The 19,526-nt window shown below is 40.9% G+C and overlaps 2 protein-coding genes across 6 annotated transcripts in view; both read right to left on the bottom strand.

The window, feature by feature from the left end:
• Window positions 1–1,118: 1,118 nt before the first annotated feature.
• Window positions 1,119–2,390, bottom strand: LOC100746605. The gene is made up of 3 exons (XM_003486986.4): window positions 2,078–2,390; window positions 1,759–2,012; window positions 1,119–1,680 (listed from the first exon to the last, which is right to left on the bottom strand). Exons 1-3 carry the CDS (start codon window positions 2,099–2,101, stop codon window positions 1,428–1,430), a joined length of 531 nt encoding a protein of 176 aa, XP_003487034.1. The 5' UTR covers window positions 2,102–2,390; the 3' UTR covers window positions 1,119–1,427.
• A 198-nt stretch (window positions 2,391–2,588) lies between these two features.
• The window catches only part of LOC100746372 (ankyrin repeat domain-containing protein SOWAHB), a 116,958-nt gene continuing 100,020 nt past the window's right edge, over window positions 2,589–19,526 (bottom strand). For 2 of the 5 annotated variants that reach the window (XM_033319166.1, XM_033319167.1), the window contains exons 9-16: window positions 19,207–19,305; window positions 18,735–18,740; window positions 11,343–11,415; window positions 10,909–11,001; window positions 6,439–6,465; window positions 5,196–5,353; window positions 3,354–3,752; window positions 2,589–3,320 (exon numbers count right to left, since the gene is read on the bottom strand). In XM_033319166.1, the coding sequence (XP_033175057.1) occupies window positions 3,468–3,752; window positions 5,196–5,353; window positions 6,439–6,465; window positions 10,909–11,001; window positions 11,343–11,415; window positions 18,735–18,740; window positions 19,207–19,305 (741 nt within the window). In that variant the 3' untranslated portion in view covers window positions 2,589–3,320; window positions 3,354–3,467. Of the gene's footprint in view, window positions 3,321–3,353; window positions 3,753–5,195; window positions 5,354–6,438; window positions 6,466–8,596; window positions 8,622–10,908; window positions 11,002–11,342; window positions 11,416–18,734; window positions 18,741–19,206; window positions 19,306–19,526 lie in introns of those variants that run through there. The other 3 variants (XM_033319169.1, XM_033319168.1, XM_033319170.1) reach the window with 3 other exon arrangements.

The raw sequence follows: 19,526 nt of genomic DNA, 5'->3' as shown, positions 1-19,526 counted from the left end.
AAAAGATTTGAAACAAAGATAACAAGACATATTGTTTTGTTATTAATTAAAAAATATTTATTTTTATATTTTATTCGTAGTACATTATATTACTCCCACGTATCGAACTGCCAAACTACATAATTATGTAAAAAATCACTCGTTTTGTATTAATTAATATTTTCTTGTCAATGTATTAATTATATACTCTATAATACTTAAGTCATATGTATGTATACATATACATAAACGATGCACACAGGATGTTCTGCGACAAGTGCTGTTCGATGTAACTACTGAACAATAGGTGATAAGACAAGAATGTAAGACTTTTATCATCATTTTTTATGCAAAATGTCACCGTGAAAAAATTTTTATCTTCAAATTTTCAGGGTCATGCCTAGGTCATCTTTACTGCCTTAAGTGGCAGCATACATTTTTTCATACGCTATTCAACATATTCTTTTAATTCTCTACAAAAGTATTAAGGTATTTGGGTTGAGAAATGATCAGGTTAAAAGATATTTTTACGTTAATGTTGTAAAACTTGTTGTATGAAGAGCAAGGTAAACATAAATAGAAAAGTACGCATTGTTTATATTCGTCTGTCATACGATAAATTTTACAGCATTGAATGTTTAAAGTATCTATGAAGTAGCCACAGCATGACCTTGAAAAGTTAAAGGTAAAATTTGTATTCATATCGACATTTTACATAATGTCCGATGATAAAAGTCTCCTTGTATTTTGTCACCTGCCGTTCATTAGTTATATCAAACGGCACTTATCGTGGAACATCTGCTATATACATAGCATAAATACGATTAAAAGAATATTTCATTAAGATAAAACAGATAAGTAGTTTTTACGAGAGCGACGTTCTTTATATATACTACGATGTTAAAAATGAAAATCATGTCGTTCAAAAAATAGTAATTCAAAGATGTATATAATACAAGTGTCGTAAATTTTTTTTGTAGATAGATATATTTTCAACACTCAGAGTAGAAACCGTACTAAAATGTACTTTCGTTACGTATTTTTATACATACAAAACAACATAAAATTATCAAAAGATTTAACCTTAGCTTAGAATGTTCATTATCTTTATGGATAGTAGAAAGTAATGAAACAGCATGTGCCTCATACTTGCAGTGTTTATTAAATCACATAGATAATGTGTTAATATAGAAACTGCTTCTAAAATGTCTTTAAGCAATAATTTATTTAATATTCACATTTGCAGTGGCAGCTTAATACATATCATTTTAAATACATAGTTACATAATTTTTAGTATACTTTTTAACTCTACATATTTCAAACATAATTTCAATATAATAAACATTTAAGGGAAACATATTACAATTTTATATTTAATTTCTTTTAACTCTTTGAAGAATATCGATACCACTTAAATATGAAAATTAAATAAATAAAATAGCATATTTTATTCAGCTGTTGTTTTACTGCTATGGCTTACATCTGTATCCTTATCTTCATTAGCATTTTCTGCAGTTAATGATTTTGCTAATTCATACAAATACGAAGTATTTTTCCTGATTTCTTTCTCTAAATTTGTTTTTTTTTCCTCCTTCTCTTTCATTAATTTTGTTCTCTCTGGATCTACAGGCTTCACAAGATCCTTACTAACTTTGTAAATAATGCTTGTACTATCTTCTAATTTAAAAACAAGCGTTATCCTGTTACAAAATACATAGATCAATTCATAAATCATGACCACATAATCGCCAGAATGTGTAAACAATTTTTACTCTTACTGTTCAACATCTAAACCTGTCTGTATCTTTTCTATCGTATCAAGAGAAATGTTGCACGATGCTGGCCACGGTACATATATTTCTGTTTGTGAATTTTTCTTTTTTTGTACTTCTAAATACAATAAATCCAATTTTTCATTGTATTTATAATCAACTTCCCAATATTTCTTTGCTTCACATAGTTCAATATAAACGTAAAACGTTGTACTTATTTTCACAGGATCGATGCAACCCAATTTTCCAATATTAAAATACTAATGGTATTAAAGCAAATTAGTTTCAAAACTACTGGTTTTGAAAATTATTTAAATACACTTACACTAGGATGGCATATATCGTACATGGCCAAGAAAAAATAATTCTCGTTAATAAAAGAAAGGAATATCTAACTAAATCCAATATAACCCCACATATTCCACTTTATTTGAAAACAGTCAATCGATAAAATCAATTCATATTTACACTTTAAGTATTTAAAAAGTATTTAGAAGATTTAGTATTTAGAAAAAGTAAAGCAAAATTTATCGAGCATATGCCTTAACTAACAAATCCTTACAATTTACAATTCAGAGTTCAACTCCTTCGTAAACATATTTGCGTAAAACTACTCCATTGATGATATGGTCGTAATAACTATTTAGCGACATCTGTTGATACGTAAGTTGAATGACTTTGGCAATGTAACTACACGAAATCTAGCAGAGAACTCAGGAAGCTGTTAGTGAAACTAATATCCGAGCACCCGAAGAGATGGCGCGTATATCGTTTATTAAATTCCATTGGACACTTGCAGTAAATCTAATAGGGAATACGAATTACGCATATAAGTATGTATGTGCAATTACAATTAGTCAAGTTATTATTTATTATTATTCCAAACAATTATTTATACAATTCATTTAGAAAATCTACGATCAAATATTTAATATATTCATCGACAATACGAGAACACAGAGGATATTGCAATTTCTATTCACTACGATTTAGGTACATCGACTGTATTCACATTCTTAATTGATAAAAGTATTTCACAAAAAATTGTGCGCAATACACCCTGTATGAATGAATCGTAATCTCGTTACCACAATTACGACAGAAACACGCTGATTTGGCTTTTGTGCAAAGAATGCATCGATAAACCTAAAGCATTGCTTCCAGGTATTAAATTAAGGCACTTACAAACTCTACAATAATAATTATATTAAAAAGTAGATCGTTTCTGTAACTTAAGAAAATGTCATTGGAAAATCATCACGGGAGTTATCTTTAAAAATGAATTCCTTTAAAACCCCTGTCGTATCAGATTAGTCGGATCGATAGGGCGAGTGATCTTTTTCCTGATTTTATACTTTCGTAGCTCCGAATAACATTCTTTCACAATCCACGAAAAGTTACTCCAAGCTCGTCCAACATTTAAGCTCGTCAATTACCATCATCGTTACTCTTTCCTCAAACAATTTGCTCTCAGTTTTCTTTTGAACATAATACGCTTCAGTAATTACAATTTGATCGATTAATCGGAGAGAGAGAGAGAGAGAGAGAGAGAGAGAGAGAGAGAGATAAAAATAGAGATAAAAAATAGAGATAAAAATAGAGATAGATAAAAATTGTTACTTTAAAAGACCAGAAGGCAAGGTACACGGTGAATCAGTAGAGCCTCGGGCTTTCGCGATACCAAAGAAGGGAAGTTTCGCGATAAAATGTTTCTCCTAGAGTTGCGCGGATCCTCTCCACGCGGAGTCGAAACCACACGCGGTATCCGAGTCCGAGTCGTTGTTCTGCTGCGTCTTGGGCGCGGCGGAACTGACGGCTGTCGTGGAGATCGGTCGACGATGCATCGATTGACTCGACCGAGAAGCCTTGCCCTGAAGCAGTGGAGTGCTCGGTTGACTGGCAGCCTGATGATCTCGCGACGATCCAAAATCCTGCCCTCGTCGGCTTCTTCTCTTCTTGATGGGCGCGTACTTAGGCGGTGGCATCATCTTCTGCTCCAACTTCGTGGAAATTAGAAAAATTGTTTGTCAATCGTTAATAATCTTTCTCCGATGGCAGAATCACAACCCTTGGACGATATTGTACCAGCGTTTCGTCGGGTTAAGCATTGTAAGGCGATTCTACTATATTGGCTTGGCAACTAAGTGATTGCGGATTCGGTTAGCAATAATTAAGTGATTGCGGATTTTGTCATTAGGCGGTATTGACAAAATCCGCAATCACTTAGTTTCCAACATACATACATAATAGTAGACATAATAGTAGACAAAATAGTAGACAAAAGTTGAAGAGTAGAAGAAAGTAAAGAATTTGCAGAATTCCGGGAAACTATCTAACTTAACTTAAGGTTATTAGAGAAAAATCAATTTCCTCGATTCTGTAGCTACTTTCATAAACCGTGTGTTACTTTATGATATTCTCTGCTATATTATTCGCTTGGCAACTAAGTGATTGCGGATTCTGCCATTAGGTGGTATTGACAAAATCCGCGATCACTTAGTTGCCAAGCCAATTTGCCAGAATCGAGGAAATTGATTTTTCTCTAATAACCTTAAGTTAAGTTAGATAGTTTCCCGGAATTCTGCAAATTCTTTACTTTTTTCTACTCTTCAACCTTTGTCTATTATTTTGTCTACTATTATGTCTACTATTATGTATGTATGTTGGAAACTAAGTGATTGCGGATTTTGTCAATACCGCCTAATGACAAAATCCGCAATCACTTAATTATTGCTAACCCAATATCCCACCAATTACGTACGTTACTATTTTTATTATCTATAGGGTGGTTGGTAATTGGTGGTACAAAAGGGGGTGATTCTACGCGAAAAAAGAAGTCGAAAATATAGAATAAAAATTGTTTTTTTTTTAATTTTTCCATCGAGACAACGATCTACAGTGAGATGCGTTATAACGAGACGCGATAAAGTGCAGGCGTACCGAGCGAAAATTCAAAGTCGATTTTCTCGAAAACAAAGCCTCAAGCGAAAAATGTTCATTCTATATTTTCGACTTCTTTTTTCGCGTAAAATCTCCCCTTTTCACCGCTCGTACCACCAGTTACCAACCACCCTGTATATCGAATACTTGCGCGAGGGGAAGACAAGAGGGAACTATAAATGGAAAATTGTTATCGAAAGAATCAACCATCTCCTATGTAAAAAACGCGCGACTTGCAGATGAATCCAGTGTCATCTGAAAGAAGAGGACGGTGGTCGCGCTTACACGGTAATTTCGTCTCCTTCTGCATGGAAAGCGAGCGTTAATATTAAACGAGTTGGCGATTCGTCGCGTAATATTCATAATATTCAGCGATGGAGGAGGCGGGGTACGATGGTGGCGAGCGCTCGTCCAAGGGTTGAATAATTATAGAGGGTTAAGGAAAGGAGGCCGGGTATCGGGTAATTTTCGAGAACGCGATCGTCCCTCTTTCTCTCTTCTACCTGCACATTATCCGCCGATCCCCAGCTCTTGTGTATCTTCTCGTGGTTGCTGCTGGCGCTGCTGCTAGTTGCCACACCCAGGAACTGGCTGAACGCTTCCGTCGTACGTTTCACGCGTACGTTCAGCGAGCCAATACGCAGGAAACCAAGATCTTTCTCTGCGTGTTCAATCAATCATCGTGTTACCACGTTGTAATCATCGCCGTTGCTAAACGCTTGCCGCGCGTATACGTTGCTCGTTGCGTTTAGCTGTTTCTAAATCACCGTTCCTAAGGGAACTGTACGTGCCACTGGCAAACGGAGCAACGCAAGTGCGCGTCTGTTGCACACGTTGCAACGCACTGCAACGTTTTACGTGTTTGAAATTTGGCTCGTGTCGCATGCATCTACCAGCGAAGGAGGCTAGGATCGAGTCCAAGGACGATCAAAGAGCGGAATCTATCTTCTGGACGAGGAGGTCTCTTGGTATCGTTAATTTATTGTTCGCGTTATAGTATCATTGGTTCATCGTCAATGGTGATCTACGGTGATTACAGGAAGTATTTGGCGCATCGTTGTATTTATTATAGCAATTGTACGCTGATTCCTTGGGACCAAGTAAACATTTCACGTTACGAAGACGAAAGGTAGAATCTGACGAAGAGACGCTTCATTGAAAGAGAAGGGCGTGTGCCAATACTTTTTGTAATCGTTGTAGACGAAATGGCGTTGGAGTAAAGACGAGGTTATTGTTAACGAGGAGCAAGATTTTTGTGAGATACCTCAGAGGGCAATTGTTTCGAGATACGCAGACTTGTGCGAGGGATAGATGCGTCAGTTGTAAAGTGTAATTGTAGAAATTCGAGACTAGGAGTTCATCTATAAGAAAGGAGAAAATTGACGGAAGAAAGTAATCGAGCCTCTGCTATCATTTTTCGCGAGTTACGCTACGCGTATAAAGATAGTCGAGCAACGCCAATTTTCTTCGTTTCGGTCATAGAATAATCCTGTGTCGCAGATCTATAAAGGTGTTTCGAAGTAGAAAGTGAAAATTCTACGTTACCAATACGGATCCTAATAATCTTTTCACTTTCCGTCTAAAGAATAATACTGCGAATAGAAACAAGTGGTAGTGTACCAGGTTTAGAGAAAAATGAAAAACCACTCTACCGAACACACTGTCTACTCCACAGATCGGCCCGACGCATGCACTAAACTATAGCTCCATTTAATTAGTGATCGTTCCATGCGTATTATTTCTTACCTGCATGCTTTTTCCTTGCTTTTATTTCTGAAATAAAATAGAAAATCATTTGAGACTGTCTCGTGGAGGCACGACGACGCGCGCGGTCGTCGATGAAGAGGAGTATCAAGGATTAGTAGACACGGAGTGATTATTAAAAATTATCAGAAAGCCACTAAACGACCGAACGGAATTAGTCGTCGTGGTTAGAAAACGTTAGAACGACAGCTTGTGTTGTATTTGCTGGCTGTCGACGTTGGTTAATAACGGATGAAAGAGCTGCGGAGATGCTCAGTGCTTGGTAACCACATTGATCGATTAATATAATCGTTCAAAATTTCTAGACGAATCTATAAAAATTCTTAAAGAACACTCTGTCGAAATTTCTTCTCGGATTAATACGTCAACTGTCATAGGAATAATCAGCGACCAACGATGTCGCAGTTGATCAAAAAAATTAAATTAAAGAAACTTCAGTATTCGTAAGATTTATGATAACTTTAACCAATTAACGCCACCTAACGTAGTATTACGTTTAACGTGATAAAGTAGCTCGTAAAATAGGCTGATTATTATCAGTAACAACGAATAAGAGAATTTATCGTACTCGTTCCAGTCAATAGCAAGCTCTTGAAATTCTTGTCTTCGTGGTTAATCGTAGAAAAATATACGAAATACGTAGGCAGTCAGCCTCTGTTACAACCTGCTACGACGCTACTAAGCACTGATCATCTAAAAACAAACTTCTTCCACGCAACCGAGCATCGAAGATGGATTCGCTCGTAAAACGATTAAACTCGTCTTTCATACTAGACGAGCAATCGAAACAGGACGGAGATACAACCGAGAGAGTTAATCTGGTTAAAAAGTAACTCGTGTCGCTTCGTATTCGCGCGCGAAGTCGATGTTTGCCGCGAAGTCGTGCGAGCACCTTCCGGCGCCACGGCGGGAAGTAGTCGATCTTCTCGCGTGTTTCATCGAACGGAAGATCGAAAGGGTGAGTGAACTCGCGCTGCATACGATTAACGTGTAATGATAGGACGTGTAACAAAGCGAATCTCTGTTAAAATAAAACTGACGATTGTTCGATTGTCGAGATTCAGAGGTGCAACGCGCACGGAAAACGGATGTGAATGAAGGAAATCGGCAAATTTTCTCATGCTCGCGTACACATGCTTTACCATCAAACGCGTTGAACAGTGACAACAAAGAAAACACTGACGATTGTCGTTAGCCGACGATGTGGAACAGGTCTGAGTCGTTCTCGTCGCCTTACGCGATCGCCGGAGAGCATAAGCGTGTAAATTGAACGAGATAAAATCGCGGCATTCAGGAACTGTTCGCATCGTCGGCTGACAGGGTTAAATCACATCGTTTCTACGGTGCTGGGAGTGTTTTCAGGTACTACTGCCACTTCGATTGATCGTTGAAACGTAATTTTCGTTCAAAGACAAATCGTTTGGAGACAACGTGAGGCGAGGATTTATGCTTGTTCACCAGTTTTATTTTCAGCCTTCTCGATACCACGTGCGTTGCGTCAAGCCTCGAGAGTATCGCAACACGAGAATACCACGCATCGATCGTTACACAAGTGTGATTTAATTACGTCGAGGCATTCGATGACAAGCGCAACGTTCAATTAATAGCAGCACGACATCGTCAAACAATAAATAAACGAGATAAACGAAATATTTACGCGTTCGCAAACAGCCACACTTCGCGACTTTATACGCGTTTACAGTTAAGTATACGTGTAAAGACATCACAAAAATATTCAGTGGTGTGCGATTCGTTGAAAAAAAAAAAAAGATTGAAGCGAAGAGTCACGAGTACTGGACGTACATGATTCCATTGGAATTTCGGGAATGAACGGGTCCACTGTTTGTCGGATACCGATCGAAATAGAGGAAAAAGTAAGAGAGAAAGAAAAAAAAATATAATAAATAAAACAAAAGGATAGAGAAAAAGATGTCTGAGAGTCTTCTTCCTGTCGTAGACCGTCGAGGCATCTCGATGGCGCAGAGTGTTAAAAACGCGAAGTGGACCCGCGGATTCTCCGCGCAATACTCACGTCAGCGTCGACAAAAGTGACAGTCATACGTTACTCTAAGGTGCGGCTACTTTAATCTTGCGACACAAGCGCTTTACTACTTTAGCAGAGGTGTGCTTCTGAACTTGCCTGAGCGTAGCGGCAGCAGTAATCCCTACAACAGAAGAATACTTCCAGAGCCCCGATACTCACCGAGAACAGAGGACAGAGGAGCAGAGAACCCGAAACCATTTCCTGTCGTCTATTTCGATCGCGTGGTCGTCACACGGGATACCTGTACACCTTTTACTTTTTCTTTACAGAGGCAGGATTAACGTTTAGAAGCAAGCTGGAGATGCATGCCGTGAACTCGTGCTTACTGGTATGGAGGGTTAATTTCGATGAAAATTTCGGTGCTGGACGATGGAAAAGATTATAAAATTTTGGAATACGTGGTTATCGTTGGACGAAGGTTAGAAACAGAGGAGGAGATCGTTCGGTTAGTACGATCGTGTGATACAGCGTGATTCGATCGAACGAATTAGTTGAAATTTCGTTGGTTTATGTATAAGGTGGAGCTTTTGTAAGAAAAAAAAAAAAAAGAAAAATATGTAAAAAGTTCTCGAATGTACAGGAGTTTATTAAATTATTTTAGATGCGTGTAGATGATTTTATGGCACATGCTTATAGCGATTTGTTGTAATAAATGTGAGAGACGAATACAATTTCTATTAATTCCCTGTTTTCGAATAATTTTGATTCGACAAAGAGGAAATGAGTTTGGATTTTAGATATTACGACACATGTCTGATCGTCATTGTGCGATATTCTTTGTCTCGATAAACTCTGTTACTACGAAAAGAATGAATTTGTTAAATGATTTGAGAAATGAGTCTGTTAAGAGGAAAGGACAGAATTCTACCAAGTATAGACCAAACGTATGTGCGTGTATGTCTGGGTAAATATCTTCGTTGGAGCAAGATTTATACGGATAGACGGAGAACAAAGTAGAAATTTAATTGTTTGTAATAAAGAAGGAGGAAGAACAAGGTGTATGGTCGATGCAAACTAGTTAATGCCTCATGTAGATTACTCGCATGCTCCCTTGGAAAGAGTATGGAAACTAGGAAGCAAACGTCGCCGAGACACGGCAGGCGAATTCCTCGAGACGGACATGCGCGCGATCAAAAGAAAGCTGATAGTGAAAATAGAAGGCTTAGAAAACCAAGGCTGAACCAGAACCAAGCGCATGAAAGCAATGTAAACTGCGGTGTACCTGGTGCGGAAACCTGTAATTGCTCTATCGCGACGATTGAGCATCCGTATTTTATTACGTTGTATTTCTTCTCTCGTACGATATTTACTTAAATAAAATCGCGAATTGTCACGGATTATATGAATCAAGTTACAGCTTGAGGAAGTAATTGAAAGGTATTAAATTATGAACATCCTTCCAAGGAAAATTTCCTTCTTGTAAATTACAGTTTGTAATAACATACGTAAAACTAAATTCTAGATTATTTACGTTCTCTTAAAGAGAATACTCGCGTGTCTTAAATTACGTATCAATTTCTACGAACACTACAGGCCAAAAGTATAAATGCAGAACTCTTCGTTAAAATTTATTCCGATTCGTCAATTAGCTGGATTAATTCGGATTAGATAAATTTCTCGAATCTAATACGAGCCAGACTCTATTGTAATAATATTCGCATAATCGAGATACTTTTAGCCCGTAACATACGCGCTATGGTTCAAACGATTTCTAGATCTCAGCGAGAAGTATTTAATCGAATCGACAGAAACGCGGGCGCTGTTTAAAATACAATCGAAGCGAGCAGGGGAATCCTCGTTAGAGGGGATACTTTCCCCATCGGTTTCGAGTGTTTGCCTCTTAATGTTGCGTAACTTTAATCGCTTCTCGTTCGGGCGACAATATCTGCTCGTAGTATTGAAACGGCGCGGCACCGCGTCCCTCTCGTCCGACGCGTTTTCTCAGGCTCGCGATTAACGCGAAATTAATAGACCACCGATGTTAGCGTGATAACCGCAACGGAAAGGAAAGAGATCGACGACGATGATCATTCTCTCGGGTTTCAATGGTGAATAAAAGGAAAAGAATAAAAACGACGGAGAATAAAAAAGAAAAAAAAAAAAAGAAGGCGACTATAAAAGTACACGGACGGGGAGGTAATTTACTCGGTGATTTGCGTAAACGTTACGAGCTTCCCTTGCGCGAATATTATGAAACTCTGACGCGTCTCATTTACGGTGCCCGCCGATAACATCACTCGATCGTTTGCCTTGATAGTGTTCGCATTTACGAGTCAATTATTGCGCTTTTACGCGGATAATAAATTGTATTTATTCTTTTCTTTTTGCTCCATCTTGCTGCTGTCCCTTTTTTTTCTTTCCTTTGCATCGCTTTGAATTTCTTTGCTTCAAAGGAGCGCGGTACTTACTGCGGAAGGTGTCCTGACTGACAGCGGCCTCCTGGGAGACCAAGTATTGTCTGGCCTTCTTCCCGCTGTAGTCGCGTACCTCTTGGTTCGCACCTGTAAATATCGTGTGAAAACAGAATGGAAGAGATAATCGTGAAAACCGTACGATTCTTATACGCATCGGTCAAGAGCATTTACTATAGAATGATTTGTTTTCCTAGGACTGCTATCGTAGCGATAGCTTTCTAACGCATAACGCATTTAGTTCTTGTCCATTTATCGTCAATTTTTTGTACCAAGTACAGCAATCGTTTCGTTCACACACAAGCGCAAAGATGCATCGGTTACGTCAGCAGCGTCGCTTACGCTTAATTACATAAGTAATTAAAAAAAACTACACGACATATGTGTCAATAGAAAGCGTTAATCCGCGATTCTCAACAATAAGAACTCACCGTACACCTGAACCAACAGATTGAAGATATTCTCGTGACCGAATTGCATCGCGATGTGCAACGGCGTGTATCCCTGCAAGAGTCGAATTACGAGTCAAGCTACGATTAACCAGCAACATTTTCCACATAACCAGAATCACGTAACGAGGATCCAGTTTTTACTTATTTGCGAGAGAAAAACTCGTGCGCACGCAACGAACTACGGGAAAACGGCTCTTCCATTGATGCGTTATCGCGGCGCGGCTATTTTCTCGCCATCGAGAACGCGATGGGAGGATGACGATGGAGAAAAAATGAGGTAAAGTCAAGATGGAGGGGCGAAGGAACGCGGAGACAATGAGGAATTAATGGCGTCGTATTATGAATATCATTCGGAGCGTGCGAATTCGCGTTTCCGCGACGCAACAATATTATCTCCGTGCCGCGCCGCGTGCGTGCACGAACGAGGAGATTGAAACGCGATGCCGGGAAAACGAACCTTGCGTGCGACAGACAGATTGGCATACGCATGAACTTTCCGACTTTCATCCGGCTGTTCGGCGTGGATCTCGCCACTGCTCTCTGCGGTTTCAACGAATTCACCGTTATCTTGCAACATCGCTCGATAATCGTTCGCAGAATACGTCTCCCTGTACGAGTTTTCCTTTGCGACGGGGCTGTTTTCGAAGATCAGAGTAGAACGCGACGGTTGTCTTCAATATCTTTAGTTCTCCATAAAAATAAAACGACGTTTCACCTTTAAATCTTTCCGAAAAGAATTTTTATCTTGGAAAAGTTGAAAAAAGTTTCGCACATTTGACTTAGTGAATTATTAGATAATTTAGTATAGACGTTGACAAGTATTCTAGAATCTTTTCGAATTTCTTCAAAGCCTGGGGGTAGTAGAAGGTTAGGTTTGAATATAAACGATCCAGCTTACCGACGTAGTACAGAAAAATATAGTTACCTGGTAGCATGCATAATTGAACCATTAGTGTATTTTCCACCTTCAAACCAACAATTCAGAAGATGACTAAAAAACTCGAGTGGTGAAATTACTACAGATACTGCGAATACCTACCAGGTTTCTTATCATGGTTGCTATGTTACTTCGTAACTTGGATCGCTATAAAAGAACGGTAAACACCAGCGATTAACCCCAACCTACCACAATACGCATCTCATTATCATCGAACAGGGAATGAAAGGAAAGGTGGAACAAAAGCGACCATCGTGTCCGTCACAAGAATTATACCACTCGTCCCACGACAATGTAATCCCTCATCGTGCTCTAATAACATGTTCTTCCATGTCCCTGCTCTACGACAGTATCACCATATCCCGATACACGCGCCACAGCCAATTACGATGCAAACGATACCGAATAAACGTCTTTCGCACCCTCGTGCGTCGCGACGCGACATAACGCGCGGAGAAAAGGTGCAACGGGAATAAAAGGAGTACGCGTATGCTACGTCCACAAGTATTCGGACACCTGGCGCAATTTTGCATGTTATATGCACAAAATGACAGTAACAACGAATACACTATAGAAAGTGCATCGATTTACTCGCGTGAAAATTAAAATTACTTAACAGCCACTTCCAAAAGTTAAGCTAATACGTATCGTGTAAGGGTTTTGTATAAACTGTATTATAAACTGCTGTTTAATGTTAGCTGATATCCACTAATTGTATACGGTTGTCGCTGGGATAAGATCAAAGGAAAAAATCAGATTAAAGGGATTCGTTCGAAACGTATCTGAAATATTTTCGCTACACTGAAAACACCGGAACACTTACGGATGACAGTGTACGCGCGTGAAATGGCGCGTAGCGCGGAATCGATGGTACACGAAATTGTGTCGCGGTGGATGAAACATCGGAGGGACGTTATCTGGCAATTAGTATCGCGCGGAGGGCGGCAGGTGAAAGAGGGACCGCTTTTCCTCGGTCGCGCAGGAAACAGCTGCCACTTTTGATCCGCTTCTTCGCCTTTACAAAGATATTAACAATACTAGCTCGAAGATCGACGTGTAGCCGACTGGCCCGATCGCCATAACCCGTTTGACTAATGCGTGCCGGTATCGAGATAGCCGCACACGCACCCAATAACGCCTATAAATTAATAATTCAGTAGCTCGCCCTTAAGATTCCAATCTTTTGAATAATTTAGCAGGCGGACTGCGTGGCCCCGAACCGAGAAAGTACCTGCGAGGAAAATAGGAAGGTGGATGTACGTTGGAGGCAACTTTTCGTCTGACCAAAATCGCCCAGCATCTTAAAACTTGTTTCTATGCTGTCTTCTTTAGTTAAAATGCCCTATCTACCTCGAAATTGAAGAAAGTTAAAGATTTCCCTTTTTTTTTTTTTTGCGTTTCTCGATCATGTTTTACTCAACTGTGTTTTTCCGACATTAAAATATATCGGGTTTATTCTAATGTTACGTCGAACATTCTCTTAAAATATTACAAATCTATTTCATTTGCTACTGTGAGAGCAAATGAATGAAATATAAAAATTCGAGAATCGCAGCAGATCCCTATGGATATTGAAGTTAATCGACGATTTTGTATCGTCTCACTATCTTAATGATGGCTATATTGCAAAATCTAGTAACGGAGTCGTTGAGACGGAGTGATATATATGTGTAGTTGGATAAATCGAGTCATGAAAGAAAAATAAGTACAAGTAGTGTGATTGGTGCTGCAACGTTATTACGGCTAGAATCATGGACAGAAAATAACCGTGACACTTTCAGCTTTATAGTCTTATAGTTATTGGTACGCAACGATTATTATAAAAGACGGGTTTAATCACAATTTGGATAAAGGAAAACATGTCACGCGGACGAGGTTCAGGTTGAAAGAATTTCTCATCGGTGGAAGAAAGATCGATCGTGTCAGTCGTGGCGGGGATAAAAATTGCGCGACCTTGAAATATCGTATGCAAAGTGCAAACTCGCGACGGTGTCTCGGTGAACCGGTACTCACGAAAGCGAGCTACGAGCACGTACCGGCCGTTCACGATATACGCTTCGATAAGTGCGACAAATTGCGCGTAATTGTGTGCGTGCACCGGTCATTATCCGGTGGAAGTGAAAACGCGGACGATCCGTAAGAGTTGCGTAGACGATGCAACGGATCTGTGTACGCACAGCCTCTCTCATAACTTCGAAACAAGATTTAAATTGTCATCGTCCAATTTCGCGTCGTTTAAATTTCCAAGATTTTCCACTAAAATAGAGCTGCGACTAATATCCAGCAACGATTTCAGACTATTTGAAAAACCCGTATAAACCACTCTGTGCCCATACAGAGTCAGCAGTTAAAATAAACTGCGAAAACTTCGTTCGAACCATTCGATAAAGCGAACACCAGTTGCAACGTCGACAACGCGAGGAGCGATGTTTTCAAGTTACAAGCTGAACGAGACGACTAAAAAATTGAATCGACTCCCGAACGCGCCACCATAAACAGCCTCCCTGTATATACACTATATCTCTCTCAATATCGCATTCCGCAATAAACGCAGTGACAAATGCGTCGAAACCGCGATCATAGGCGAGCGCCGTTTTCGAGGCGAGAGCTGCAACCCTCGGGGGTGCAGAGGTTTTCGAAAGGGGTCGAAGCCGGCTGGACGAGAGAGAAAAAGAGAGAGGCAGAGAGTTATTCGGTGGGCGCCGGCTCTAATTTATTTCACTTTAAAGTCCCCGCGTATAGGTGGGCGAAAGGCAGCGCGTTACAACGACGCCAGGAATAGAAAATGGCACGTATGGGGTAACTCGTTGGAGTCACCCTTTTTCCCCGACTCCAATAGCGTGCGACACGTGTGTCCTCGCGACAAGTGGCACGACACCCTCTGCCTTCACGCATGCTCACTCTCTCACCCTTTTCTATTTCGTTCATTCTCGTATACGCGCACCGTGGCTCACCCTTCTCCTCTTTATACTTTCGACGATATTTTAAAGTAGCATTGTCCCGACACGCGGAGTCACCGAGCCTCGAGACAATATCGCGTCGTCACCAGGCCCGTTTTCTCCCCCACGATCTCCACCTTCGCTTTCCAACCCTCTCGTCTTGTCTCGGTTACTCCAAAAGATTTCTTTTCGCGTTCCTGGACTCGTGTGTCTGCGCGTCCTCTTGCGCTAGGCAGAGTGTCGCCGTCCTTCTTCAGCGACAATCTTCGGGAACGGGACAGCTGCCGGCCACCAATATCACGCACGCGTATATCACCGTTGAGGATTTTCAATTTTAATATTTTCCTACATCGAGCCGCCTTTACGAGCAGCTAAATCATAACGGCCCGCCCTTGACGGCCGAGATTCCGACATTTTGTATTTCGACACCCTCGAATATTGGTTCCTATAACGCGGATCCCACCTTTTTTCTTCGCCTTTCTGTTCTCGCCGGCTGGTAGTCTCTCAGGTAGCCCCATTCTCCGGTCCTCGACTTCTTGGCTTTCCTGAGTTAATTTGTAGAGAAAATGTTACACGGTCGCAAACATCGACGGATGATTTTTTAAAGATCCCTTCACGGACTTCAGACGGTAGTGCCTGAGGTAACACGATTGCGGTGTAGAGCTGGATAAATCGGCAATCGATGCAACAATGCTTTTTCAATTGGAAGGTTTTCATACTTTTATCAATAAAATTCGCTATAGATTTACTACTAAATAATCCCCAAGACCACGAGGTTCATCAATAACACTCAAAGAAGTATATGCATTTTTATCTAGTGTTCAAGATTACTAAAAATAGAAAAAAGATTCGCGTGCATTTGGATGATCAAGCCTAGTCACTCACGACGACATTCATCATTAAGATTTCTCTGCGTCTGCTTTTATTAACTAAAGTAGTATACTCCTCTATATGATCTTCGATCTCGGGGTTCTACAGGATGCGTTCGAAATGGGTCACCCGGTGTACGCGACAGATTCCGCCGGTGTCTCGAAGGTCTACCAGTGGGATCGCCATTGTCGTTGTCTGTCGTACGCCTGCAAGGATGCAGGCGCCACACGGGCGGCTTACGGTCCCCGTGGGGAACGGGCACCGTTTTTTGCGGGGATTAAATGCGAGCCGATGCCGCGATAAGCCGTAGAAAACTGCGCTGGAAGCGGTACCGGTGACAGATTACGCTCGTGACTCCGATCCGCCGTGCGCCACGTAAGATCGCCGGTAACGTCTAACGTTCGACGTTCGGTCAATCGCGAGAAGAAATGTCTCCACGAATTTCGCCACCGGATAAGATACTGTGCCAAAAAACGATCAGTCGAGGAAGGAATTAAATTGGTCGTTACAACGAGTTTGATCTATTAAAAAATTTCTGTGTTCTTTGATGCAGGAGGGTTTGAAGTTACTTTTTGCAGAGATTTGGAACGAATTGATATATGCAAATGTCAGTCTTTTGATCTTTGAATTATTAATTGCAATACGAAGTCATTGGAACATAAATCTAAGAAACGTAGGATTACTTCAGAGTTTAGAAGATGAGTGTTTAAGTCTCCAAACAGAGAAGTTTAAGTGTCTTTGTTTCGAATAGACACCTTCGAAGTTTATTAAAATTTAACTTCATTTACTTTCATCTCAACCAAAGTTCCTCGTAGCAATCACTCTGCTCCAATCTCTCTAAGAGAAATAGAAAATTCTTGTTACACTAGAACGACGAAGAAGCACAGTTGCTTTGATTCGAAACAGTTAGAGCAGAAGATGGGTAGGATATTACACAGCGCGAAATCGCGACGAGAAGGATACGCGACTTAAGAGTGCAGGGAGGCTGCCGGAGAGACTCGTCGTCGGTTCCCCACGGTTTTCCCTCTTTTTCATTTGCCAGAGCATTAAGCGGGCGAGGCGGCCGCTGGGATAAGCCGCAGAAAACTACGGCGAGAGTGGTGGCTGTGACAGATTACGCCGTGCGACACGATTCACCGTCTGCCGCTAAAGCCGCTGCTGGAAGGAAAAAAGAGCTAGCCGGATAGAGAATGGATCCATTCCGGAGTGGATTAGCCTGGGCCGACGTTGTTGGTACCTACACGAATACACGCGTATTTATTAAATCGAGCACTAATCCTTGAAAACAGAGATTCTGGCGTACTTCGACGGACACGGCTGGTGTTTTAAAAGAATCGAACCTACTTTCCAAGGATTCTCCCTGTTTCTCCCGTTCTCGCTATTGAGAGGTCCGCAGGAAAACTGATACAGGTTACAAAATCTTTGATTTCTTTCAAATTCTGTTACAAAAGTCTATATCGTTTCCAGCATTTTTCTATCCGTGCTATCAATTATCCGTACGAGACTATCTGTGGACTTAAAATAATTTCTTTAATTTGCAAGCTCTAAGGAATTCTGTAAAATTTCGAAACGAGAAACACGGGTCTCGATGACGGGAAAATAAACGAGCGTATCAAGTAACGAGCAGGCGGATACGCGAACGTGCTACGGAACTTCGAAAGATTCATTGTCGAACGAATATGATCGCGATTAGATGCGATCTGCAACCATTACGCCGCTAATCGGCTTAATTGAGGTTCTTCGTGAAGAGGGAGGGGAGAGAGGGAACGGGAAGAACCTTGTGCAGCACGTAACCGTTTCCTTGCGATAAACCTGTAAAATATTCTAGCCGATCTAAAGGCTTCCATTACCTCTAAATTGAATTTCGATGAATTTCATTACATCTTTTTCGTTGTACATAGTTGTTACATATTTCTATCTTCATCGGTCTGTTTAACTAGAACGTGTGCGGTAGTTCAGCGGTGTTTGTCGCGAGCCGCTAACGAGCAACCTTCTCTCCTCTTTCTCGTTCTTTCTCTCGTTTTCTCCGTGGGTTCGTCTCTTTTCTGCCCTCCTTCTTTGCCCCGCGAAGGGCGCTCCACCTTATATAAGTCTTATAAAGAGCAAAGCGGCGGACCACACACATCCGATCCTATCTGCAGTCTTCTCTCTGTGCGCTGCGCCTACCTTTCCCTCTCTTTCCTTCCTTTCTGCCACGGGGACAAACTCTGCGCCTTTCTGCCGGCACGAAGAGACACGCGGCGCTCGCAACCCGCTTAAATGCGCGTCCTACGCTCCTTTCGCACGCCGGCCACTTACAGATCACGGTAGATTCCAGAGCGATACTCTGCTCGCGATTTATTCTCAGCCAGGCTTGCCTCGCTTTTCTCTTTATCGATCTCGTTCTTTTTACCTCCCCGTTCGTCGTTATTATTTGCGCCACGCGCTGCTCGAGACACTCGCGGCAGGTGGTGAGAGACGTGGATGGATTTAGATTGCGGAAGGTTATGGAGAAAGTTTATTACTTTTCCTTTGACGTTTTCCATCGTCCACTGATCCTTGTTACGTGTCTTAGCGATTAGATTTTGGTATGTGGAATGTTCGCAACGAATTAAAATCGAAAAGTCGATAGTAAGTAAGACTTACCCCGTTCTGTGGATCGCAGATTGGCAGAGTATCCGGAAATAGAAGAAGACAAGATTAGAAGCGATCATCAAAGGTGCAGATGCGATAACACTTAAAATATTTGCTGAGTTGTAAGTATATAACTATCGAATAGCATTCTATAGATCGTAAGTTTATTCGCGATGACACCGTACGATACTAAAAAATCCATACGGACTCCTTATACGCCCACCTTTGCATAATATACCTTAAAAAAAGATATACTGCCGGGGAGCCTTTATGATCTGATCTAAGCATCTGACGCGATGAAACGGGCGAGAAGGACATTGTACGAATATTAAATGAACTCTGAAGCTTAGAGATGAACCGCATTAGGGACAAAATTTATATCAAACCTTTGCGTCATTTATTTCAACAGAAACGTCAAATCTAAGACACCCATCAGAATTTTTATATAGAATTTTTCTTCGCTTAGAAAATTAACCGAACTCACCGAAGTCTCATTGACACTCTTGATATAATCCTTGTAGGTACCCGCGATCAGCTTCACGATGTTCTCGTCGCCGTGTTTGGCCGCCCAGTGCAACGCCGTCTGCAACATCATCAACAACATGAGATAATGGATCGTACAATCTACTCATACTGCGAAATAAAATAACTCTGCGCACGGATTACACTTGCAGAGAAACGAGACAAAACGATTAGGAAAAGGAGAGACAGCGGAGAAGGAGGATGAACGTAAAATGGGGTGAACGTAAAAATACGCCAACGACGGAAATTTACGGGCCACGTCGCGAATATTTCGGAAAAATC

The sequence above is a fragment of the Bombus impatiens genome, unplaced genomic scaffold (genome assembly GCF_000188095.3).
Source record: "Bombus impatiens unplaced genomic scaffold, BIMP_2.2 scf_0136, whole genome shotgun sequence".
Taxonomy (NCBI): domain Eukaryota; kingdom Metazoa; phylum Arthropoda; class Insecta; order Hymenoptera; family Apidae; genus Bombus; species Bombus impatiens.
Note: the sequence above shows the minus strand (reverse complement) of the source record. Positions and strands in the feature narration are given on the sequence as shown.

Excerpts from the sequence above, each read along its gene's own strand:
- LOC100746605 (XM_003486986.4), bottom strand. The coding sequence starts at position 2,101 with ATGTACGATATATGCCATCCTAGT. Across the intron at positions 2,013-2,077 it reads ACGATATATGCCATCCTAGT|TATTTTAATATTGGAAAATT; the intron begins GTAAGTGTATTT and ends TAATACCATTAG. Across the intron at positions 1,681-1,758 it reads ACAGGTTTAGATGTTGAACA|GATAACGCTTGTTTTTAAAT; the intron begins GTAAGAGTAAAA and ends ATTTTGTAACAG.